We start from the raw sequence: 10,758 nt of genomic DNA, 5'->3' as shown, positions 1-10,758 counted from the left end.
TCAATATCATCGATCGTCATTTTCAAACCAAACCAAACCCCATATAATTTTTCGTATAAAATGGAGTGATCCACCTTTCATAGCCACAACTGAGGCCGTTTTTTTTCTCGGTTGTATATGGTACTTATTTTACAGGAATAAGGCTATTTTGTTAGTTAAAAGTTTTTGTTTTAACTACGGTTTATTTTTCTACCTGTATACCTACTAAGATTTCGTATTTAAATATTTATTTACATTCTTTTTTAGCGTCTGTCCACCTTAGATTTTTCAACCATTTCCAATTATGGTGTATGCTACATATATATATATATATATATATATATATATATATATATATATATATATATATATATATATATATATATATATATATATAAATATATAAATATACCCCGCTGGCAAGCGAACCTTTGGGTCGGCGTTTACATGTATAGGAGTAGTGTGGGAGTAGTGAATCGTTATGGCAATCTAGTAAGTCGGAGTAAGCAAAAATACGAAGTATTTATTACATTACTACTTAATCTGACGCTAGATTCCATGCTTGGGAAAATACTCGCCTTCTGTCTTTATTCAGTACATCTTATTTTACTAAGCGTGTTGGCCGTACTCTTCGTACACATGAAAACCGGCACCCAAGACCAGAAAAGCCGACCCTTAGTATATAAAGTTAGTGCTTTAATTCTTAAATATATAAATTTACAAAATCAACAAAGTAAATTTACTACCTATAAAATTTTAACTACCTGTATTTATTGAAAAACATTTATTATTTTAATAAAATTTTATATCAGAGCATTTTAAATTTAGTATGTATATATACCTAGTATATATGTTACGGCCAAAATGGATACTTGGCTAGTTTTAAAACTAGCCAGCAATTTTTCAAACTAACTAAAAGCGCTGTTATTTTGAAGGAATCCGCCTATTCTTGCAAAATAGCAGGCAGCCAAGGGCTATTTTACAAACTAGCTGGTTAGTTTTAAAACTATATATTCGACGTATTGGTTAAACGCAACTACCATGTTCGATACAACCAACTTATCTCTTATATTATTTTCAACTATTCTCATTTTATCTTATTTAATTTCTTTGACTGTTTGAACCTACCTTTTCAGTAGTTATGTACTATACGGCTTTGCGGTATATATATTTCGTTATGTACTATACAGTTTGTGTTTAAAATTTGTTAAATTTTTTAAATAAAAATTAAATTTATTATTTTATCATCATATTTTCCTATACATCCTAACACTGTACATTAACAAACAAAAACAATTAAAATAAATTTTGTAAACTATCTAGTAAGTATGTAAACTAGCAGCTATTTTAGTAAACTGAGGTAAAATCCCCATCCTAACCAGATTTTGTAAATAGTTTGCATACTAACCAGATAAAATATAAACTAGCTGCGGTTGTCTGCTATTTTGCAAGAATAGGCGCCGGATTCCTTCAAAATAACAGCGCTTTTAGTTAGTTTGCAAAATAGCTGGCTAGTTTTAAAATTAGCCAAGTATCCATTTTAGCCGTAACATATATACCAATTTGGTCATTGAAATTTGGTAGTTAAAATTGAAAATAAAATTCTTTGATGTATTTAATCTACAAAATTTTTATCAAATAAAAACTACGGTATTATCGAGAAAAAAACGGTGTCAGCGATGGCTACGAGATGAAGATCGCTATGATTTTATGTGTAAAATTATATGGGGAATTATGTCGCATCGATGTTCATTTCCAAGCCAACTGGATGCTGTTTTTTTTTTCGATCATACGGTATATTAAATATCTGATTTTTATGGTCCCCAAAAATCCCATCCGTCGAGAAGTTTGGGTGTTTGTGAAGAGGAGAAACTGGCAAGCTACATCTGGCAGTGTTGATATGCTCGAAACACTTTTCTGATAGCTGTTTTGATAGAACTTTCTCTATATGTTGTCAGACTAAAGTCCGATGCTATTCCCACACTTAATAATAATATAAATAAAAAATAATGTATTTTTTTATTATATAGTTTACATCTTTTATTTCACATTATTCATTATAACAATAAGTAATAAAATATTTATTGCCAACCATCATATAATAATTAACATAAACGACGCCAGATTACTTTTTTGAAAGTTATCAAAAAAAATCTTAACCTGAGATAACTTAATTTGTTTTTTATTCGTGTTTACCATCTTTATTTTATATTTTATAGCATACAGTACGAGTTTAAATTTGTTTAATGATTATGAATATCGATTACGATTGTGGGATTGGAACAGAAGGCGCAAAATTGCCATTTACTTATTAAAACGTAGACGAGAACGGGTTTATATGTCATTTTATTAACTTTCAGTGGAACAAAAATGAAATGTCCCTAAAAATTCGCGACTGTGTGAAATAGGTCCAAATTTTACGAATATCTTTTGGCGAATCGCTTTCCGTAATTCGCGATTCGCGTCTACATGAAACAAGCTTAAAATAGTGTGGAAAATTCCACTGGGTTATATATTCTACTGGAATTTTCCAACTTCCATTAATACAGTCGAGAAGAAAAACTAATGCATTACTGGTTATTGTGGTCTCTACCTAACCAGTACCCATATCTACATAGCCATAGTATTTTCCCTGACTAGGAACCCATTCTTCACATGTCTTATGGCCATTTCATCCATGACCAGACCACACATTATTTCGCTCTCTGAAGCAGTAGATTTTAATTTTAATGCTTCAAATGTGTCGCTAGTAAATCGGGGCAATCCATTTACGGTTTGGTGCCAACGTCTTATTGTCCTCGTGTGAGGTAAACATGTATTAAAAGCTAAGATTAAAAGACCTTCTTCCTCCGAGGTATTCGGTACAGCTTCCGTAATGAGAGGATGAAATGACTATGAACTTGATACATCAACTTTTGGATTAAGCGTTATCCTGTAATAACAGAAAACCTTATTTTTATCATGTTATTCGAAAATTAAAATTAACAACATAATTTCTAGATAAATTAACAAATACTTTAGTTCTTTAGAAATATAAATAGAGAATAAAACCTGGGATATGTATACAAACAGGTAAATAAAAGTCGCCTTTTCTTACAAAAGCAATTTGTATGGGCAATTTGAAATTCCCCTGAAAATTATAAAAAAATACGAAATTTGTATAATATAATACCTGTAATAAGGTAAATAGACAGGTAAAACTTAAAGAAAAACATTATACAGTTATAAAAAAATAAAAAAAGACAAAAGAAAATTAAATAATCCTGAACTAAGAAGGATCGAAGTTTAAAAAAATAATTTGACTACAAAAAGACAATACAAAGGAAGTTTAAATTGCAAGTTGTAAAATGTTATTGGTTTGATATCAATATATACATACATACCTATATAAAAACAAATTTTATTAAGTAGTAAACTACTTAGCTGCCTATTATGTAGCTAAGTACAAATAATAATAGATTACACCAAAAAAAGTAATCTGGCGTCGTTTATGTTAATTATTATATGATGGTTGGCAATAAATATTTTATTACTTATTGTTATAATGAATAATGTGAAATAAAAGATGTAAACTATATAATAAAAAAATACATTATTTTTTATTTATATTATTATTAAGTGTGGGAATAGCATCGGACTTTAGTCTGACAACATATAGAGAAAGTTCTATCAAAACAGCTATCAGAAAAGTGTTTCGAGCATATCAACACTGCCAGATGTAGCTTGCCAGTTTCTCCTGTTCACAAACACCCAAACTTCTCGACGGATGAGATTTTTGGGGACCATAAAAATCAGATATTTAATATACCGTATGATCGAAAAAAAAACAGCATCCAGTTGGCTTGGAAATGAACATCGATGCGACATAATTCCCCATATAATTTTACACATAAAATCATAGCGATCTTCATCTCGTAGCCATCGCTGACACCGTTTTTTTCTCGATAATACCGTAGTTTTTATTTGATAAAAATTTTGTAAATAAAATACATCAAAGAATTTTATTTTCAATTTTAATGACCAAATTTCAATGACCAAATTGGTATATATGTTACGGCTAAAATGGATACTTGGCTAGTTTTAAAACTAGCCAGCAATTTTTCAAACTATATATATATATATATATATATATATGTATATGTTTATTTTCCGTTTTTTTTAATTAAAAAATATTAAGGTTATTAGTGTTAGATACACCATAGTAAAGAAAGTTTTAATTTTAGTTTTGTTGAAACATCTTTAAACAACTTTCAACTAAAAATTCATTTTTACCAAAATATTTTCAATCCTATATAGTTCCACTCATTTTACACAGCATTTTCATTTTCCCGAATATTTCTATGTGTCGAAATGAAAAAAAAATGTAGGTTTTGTAGTTAACTTGGTTAATTAATTTTTTATCTAAAAAAGTTGAGATCATTATATTGTATAAAATTAAATTTTCCAACGAAGTTTCTGTAATCCGGTCCTGCTAAAGCCGCCATATTGGTGCCGGCTTAAGCCACGCCTAGTGATATTGTTCGCAAGCCCTTTAAATGCCGAGAGCTTCTCCCACTTCCCATTCTCCCTGTTTGTCGTAGTCGGTAGTCGACCATCTGTCAAACGTCAGTTGTCAGTCGTATATTTCTGAAATTGTTGATTTTTAATATTTTTAACATTGTTCAGTGTTGATTAGCTCGCGATTACGCGTTACTGTTTTTGATTCAGTAAATCATTATACTCAGTTCACAATCTTCCTTCTTCTGTAATACAAAAACATACCACTTTTATAAAATTCTGTAATGGGTTGTGACGGTGGAACCATACCACGACGAGATGAATTGGTGAAAGTTAAAAAGAAGCCCGAACAAAAAGATAAAGACGCCGAATTAACAGCTTTATGGAAGTGTTGCGCAATAACTCAGCAAGTTCTACAGGAACCAATTGTTGTGTGTCATCTGGGAAAACTGTACAGTAAAATGGCCTTAATTGAAGCTCTACTGGATAGAAGAAGTTTGCCAGAGGAATTCAGGCATATCAAAACTTTGAAAGACGTTCAAGATGCAAACCTTACAAAAAATCCCGAATATAAAAATGAAGATGACAAAAAAGAAGGTTCGGTTGATCATCGTGCTTCGCCATACATCTGTCCCGTTTTGGGCTTGGAAATGAATGGAAAATTTCGATTTGTTGCGGTGTGGGGCTGCGGATGTGTGTTTTCTGAAAGAGCTTATAAGGAAATAGGAACAAAAAATTGCCACAAGTGTAATAAACCTTTTGAAGATGATGATATTGTTATTATGAACGGGACAACAGATGAAGACATGATTTTAATGAAACAAAGAATGGAAGTTAGACAAGCAAAAAACAAGAAAAATAAAGAAAAGAAAAAAATTAAAGTCGAACCAGGTACTTCAGGCTTAGTAGAATGTGAAGATAAGACCATAAAAGGAACAAAGAGATCATTTATGTCGAAGGCTGATGATCTTTCTAAGAGGCTAAAAACAGGACCTTCTAATTCTATGTCGTTATCCAAAATTGGTAATGTCATAGCATCAGGGAAAGCAATAAAACCTGAAGAAATAAAGAAGATGGCTTCTAGTTATAGCATAGCAAATGATAAGAAAGCTACAGATGTCTACAAGTCCTTATTCACTACACATAAGTCAGAAAAGGAACAAGATAGAGCTCATTGGATAACATATAATCCATTTTATAATTGAAAAGCATTTTACTAATATGTTTATTTATTTTTAAGAGTACATGTATATTTAGTTATAGATATTTTAGGATTAATAAATAATATTTAAAATTCTTTGCAAATATTTTATTTATCTCTGAATATAAAAATATCACAGTTCTTTCCTATACAACAGTTAAAGCTCCTCACAAATTTTCTAGATTTACTTTCATATATTCCACTCCATTCCCATATACAAATATATTTAAACTATTTTCATCCTCTAAACAATCTAAACCTTGTTGATCAGCTATTGCAGAATTGTATTTGTTAAGGTGTTTAACAGTAATTTTATTATTCGATACACACAAAGTACCTAAAACTACCCTTTGATCTATTGAACTAGTCAAAAATATGTTATTATTTATATATGCTCCTGTTATTTGAGCACAGTGAATACCGTCTTCAACAAAATTGTCCAGTAATTTTATTTCCAGTTTGTTATTAATTGGAATGATCTCAAATAAAGTAAAAACTACCGAATTATCATCACCGCATGTCATTAGTAACAGCTTGTTATTATTTATAATTCTATAACTGGTACTACTAATTCCTGATTGATGAATTTTAAACCCTGAAATTGGGTTTATTTTTTTTTCATTAATTATTTCAAATGTATTCCAAAATACTACATGTCCATCAGTAGCCATACTTACTAGAACATTTAATTTATTTATAGAAACATTTAGAAGTTTTGTTATACAAGTATGTTTGTAAGTCAGAGTTGTTTTGTAAGTCATAGTAAGATTATCATCAACTAAATATATTTTAATATAACCATCCGAACAACCAGAAAACAAGAATATTTCATTATTAATTATAATAATAGCCAAGTCCATTATTCTGTTTTCAGCTTCATCTTCTCTCAGTGGCTCATAAAAATTACCTTTTTCTGAGCATGTTACTATAGGGAAGTTATGGTCATTAAATTCTATAGAAAGATGCCAAGAGATTATCTGAGCCCTACCACCGGCAGAAAATATCATATATTCATTGATTTTATTTATCAGGTTACATACACTAATAACACGAATACTTGATAAATGCACTTTTGAATTATACAATAATTTTATATTTGAGTTATTATCTAAAACACTGATACGAAGAACTGTGTCTTCTCCTCCAGAAATAAGAAAAAGTTGCTTTGAAATCACAATGCTTTGTATAGAATTAATCTCTTTTACGTGATACCCCTGAATAATATCTTTCGGTGTGTAATCATCTAGATTTGCTTCAATTAAATTTAGTGATTTTTGCTTTATGAAAGCAAACATAAAATTTCCTTGGGAATTAAGGAAACTCCAAGACCTATGACCACCTCCACAAAAGTATTCAAACAATACTCTTTGAAACTGATAATCGGAAATAATAAAGTTATTGGCAGAGAATGCAATTAAATAATTTTCTTCTAAATATGCCAACCAAGATAGCTTTGTTTTGGTTGATTCTATACAAGTAAGGAGACCATTGTAAAATATGTATTTTTTTAAAACACCATCTTTTCCTAATGATAGTATATTATTATTACGTGAACATAAATATGATACACCTAAATTACTGTGTGCTTTTTTACATGAATTTAATGGAGTTTCCTGTCCAACAACATAGTTATAAATATTCCCTTTTCTATCGCCAATTACAATATGCTCATTAAAAGATATCGCACATGTTGACCATCTTTCTTTGCTATAAGGCAAAACAAATCTTTGTATGATACATACTCTCTTCTTATAAATAACACATAGAGACATTTTTCCTTCATTTTGGCAAATTAAAAAAGTTCTGCAGTTGAGCCAATGAAATGAATAGATTCTTTCACAATTTTTTAGAATACATTTAGTGAGCTCTTTAAGTACATTGTTTATTTCTTGATATATATAAATTTGGCCAGAAAATCCTGCTAAAGCAACCATTTTTCGACAGCTTGATACAGCCATAATGTTGTAATTCTGAAGGTCTTTATGTATAGCAATTTCATTAATTTTTTCAAGTTTCTTATTATAGACGTTAAATACTGCTTTCTCTGTTATACTAATAATATTTTGACTAAATAACAAACCAACATGTTTAGGGTTTTCATTCTGTAGTAAAGATATAACTGTTGTTTTTTGTGTGGCTGATATATTGAATTTTGAAATTGCACCATTATTACCACCAGAGCATAATATATTTTTGCTGTGATTATATGCCAATGACCATACACTTCCCTGATGATTATCAATTTTCCTTAATAAACCACCTTTAAAATCCCATATTATTAGTGAAGAATCCTCACCAGCTGTGACAAAGCCATCTTCAAGAATACAACATCGAAATACCCTGGATAAGTGCCCATAAACTTGACATGAAATGTTAATTCTTAGATTTTCCGAGTTATGCTGATTTATTTCTTCCAAACACTCTTTATTCAATATTTTCCATAATATAGCTGACCTGTCATCTGAAGCAGAACAAATACAACCGGTCTTCTGGTTGTAGTCTATATTAAATATTACACCCTAAAAATGTGCATTTGGATAATAAAGACCACATAAAAAATATTAAAGCTTACATTATGATGTTTCAGTCGAGTTAATACTGGAGATTCTCCATTTGAATTTAAAACATGTGGTTTCCAAAGCAAGATGTCACTGAACACTGTTCCAGAAAGAATTAACATGTTCTCTGTATAATCATGACATATCTTTGCGCTGTACAATATACACTTTTCTTCACATTTTGCTGTCCACAATTTAACAAAGTTTTCTGACCAAACTGTAACTTTATTATGCATAAAAATAGTAGCAATATTTCTATCATTATCAATCCATTTTGCATCTAAAATCCAATCTGATAATAAGTGTGACTGCTTTATTATTAACTCTTTAAGGTTTTCTAGATTTGATATGATTGCTATATTCTTTCCTCCATATATTATGCTTTCCCGCCTGTTTGCAGAAGTAATTATACCATAAATTTTATGACCTTCAAATATATTTCTTCTGCATAGTAAATTATGTGTATTCAATTCAAATATATGTAAAAATCCGCCAATTCCTAAAAGAACATTCGTTTAACAGTAAAAAGTTGGATTTCTAAACTCTTCGAGGGTATTCGTAATTTATTATTTACCTGATAATAATAAATTGTTGTATATGTGTAGTGATGTTACATCCGTTTTAATTGTTTTAGAATTAAACATTATTGTTATAATCGGTAAAAAAAATATGTAAAAAGTAAAAATAAGAGGTTAAAAATAGGGGGGTTAGGTTAAATCACAGGGTTAAATATCTTCTTCTTTTTTATCATTTAACCGGCGTAAGCTGCTAGGACTGTTTGATCTATGTATAAAGATCTCAGTTGTATTGTAATAATCATATACTTAGATAGTTTATATATGATCCAACTACATATTTGACATTTTTCTAGCGCCTTTTTGAAACAATTTTGAATAGCTCTTTATTCATTTCTGAATCTTTTAAAATTGTGTTTTTATTTATTAAAATATGTATTAAACAAATAATGCAAATAATATCTTGTCGTTGTTATGAAATAGGATATAAATAGAAACGTTTTATGATTCTCACATCACACTCTACTATTTATTTTTATTATCATATGTAGTTAAATTAATATTTAAGTTTAAATATAATGTTTTTGTACTTCGCGTTCATGCGGTTCGTCGACTGGTCCGAAACAGTACGCTGATAGATTTCGTCAATCGTACATTTATTTCTATGTTACTTTTATCCCTGTTTATATATTCTTATATATACAAGGCTTTTATCTATATATTAAAATGCTAATGTTTATCTGTGTCGTCTCTACTGATGTACCGATTTGCTCTAGAAACTTGCTTTTTTTACTAAAAGATGCTAATTGGCTCTTCTAAAAACTGTCGTCGCCGGATTTTTTGTTTTTCATTTAATTAAAAAAAAAGTATTTTTTTTTCTTGATGTCGTACGTGGCGGATGCGCCAGGCTTCAACTAGTATACTGTGGTATAATATATAAAACTATATGCTTTCAGCAGACTACTTTCAGCTTCTCGGCATCACCACATAACAGCAACCTTTATTTTCAAGCTAACTCTGACACTGATTTTTTTTTCTCGTACGAAAAACTTAGTTACAGCGGCATAGTGTGGTGTCAAGGGGATGTAATAAGTAATTGCAATTAACATTTTACCAACACAATATTTTTAGCCGACCATACCAACAGGTATGGCAGGCTATTAAGATCGGCAAATTTTTTTTTTAATTTCACTCAAAATGAGTTATTTGGGTCATGAATGACCTAAATACAAAATATTTTCATGGTGTCTGTCTGTCTGTCTGTCCGTCTGTAACACGATAACTCAAAAACCGCTAAACCGATTTTAACCAAATTTGGCACAAAAATACTGTGGCACCCGAGAATCTGGCCATTAGTTTTTGGTGGGGGTGGGGGGTTGGTAAGGGGGTATGGGAGGGGGTTAAAAATTTAAAAAAATCGTATCTCCTAAATTACAGTAGCTAGCGAAACGCGGTTTTCAATTTAAGATTAGGAATAATATTTCCAACAAAATTTGTAATAACATCAAAATCAGTCAAAGTCGCAGTTTTTGAGATATTCCGTGTTTCCGTAGTCCGTTTTTGAGAAAATCGTTGTGGAGAACTCCAAACTCCCATCGGACGCGACCCCAGGTGGCGGATGGGGGAAATAACCGCGGACCAAAATTGGAAAGATTCCTTTACTTTGAAACTAAAAGAACTGCCTACCAACTTTTTATTAACATATTTTATTATGGGCGGCTATACGTATGTAATAGGTATGGTAGGCTATTAAGATCGGCAAAAAAAAGTTTTTTTAATTTCACTCAAAATGAGTTATTTGGGTCATAAATGACCTAAAATACTACACATATATACCTACAAAATATTTTCATGGAGTTTGTCTGTCCGTCTGTAACACGATAACTTGTTGTAACAGAAACCACTGATCCGATTTTGACCAAATTTGGCACAAAAATACTGTGGCACCCGAGAATCTGGCCATTAGTTTTTGGTGGGGGTGGGGGGTTGGTAAGGGGGTATGGGAGGG

The 10,758-nt window shown here is 30.5% G+C and overlaps 1 protein-coding gene and 1 pseudogene across 1 annotated transcript; one reads left to right on the top strand and one right to left on the bottom strand.

Moving 5' to 3' along the window:
- The first annotated feature begins 4,536 nt into the window (after positions 1 to 4,536).
- On the top strand, positions 4,537 to 5,772 carry LOC115882713 (annotated as a pseudogene).
- Position 5,773: 1 nt separating this feature from the next.
- LOC115882705 (WD repeat-containing protein 6) lies at positions 5,774 to 8,940 on the bottom strand. Its single transcript, XM_030900928.1, has 3 exons — positions 8,810 to 8,940; positions 8,250 to 8,734; positions 5,774 to 8,196 (listed from the first exon to the last, which is right to left on the bottom strand). The coding sequence occupies exons 1-3, from the start codon at positions 8,877 to 8,879 to the stop codon at positions 5,845 to 5,847; spliced, it is 2,907 nt and encodes a 968-aa protein (XP_030756788.1). The 5' UTR covers positions 8,880 to 8,940; the 3' UTR covers positions 5,774 to 5,844.
- Between the last annotated feature and the right edge of the window lie 1,818 nt (positions 8,941 to 10,758).

This window comes from Sitophilus oryzae, unplaced genomic scaffold (genome assembly GCF_002938485.1).
Source record: "Sitophilus oryzae breed Bouriz unplaced genomic scaffold, Soryzae_2.0 scaffold_1113_pilon_pilon, whole genome shotgun sequence".
NCBI classification, from domain to species: Eukaryota; Metazoa; Arthropoda; class Insecta; order Coleoptera; family Curculionidae; genus Sitophilus; species Sitophilus oryzae.
Note: the sequence above shows the minus strand (reverse complement) of the source record. Positions and strands in the feature narration are given on the sequence as shown.

Bases quoted from the DNA above. Each gene is read 5' to 3' on its own strand.
- LOC115882705 (XM_030900928.1), bottom strand. From the start codon at position 8,879: ATGTTTAATTCTAAAACAATTAAAACGGATGTAACATCACTACACATA. The intron at 8,735-8,809 runs GTAAATAATAAA...ATGTTCTTTTAG, and splicing joins CAACAATTTATTATTATCAG to GAATTGGCGGATTTTTACAT. The intron at 8,197-8,249 runs GTAAGCTTTAAT...GCACATTTTTAG, and splicing joins CTCGACTGAAACATCATAAT to GGTGTAATATTTAATATAGA.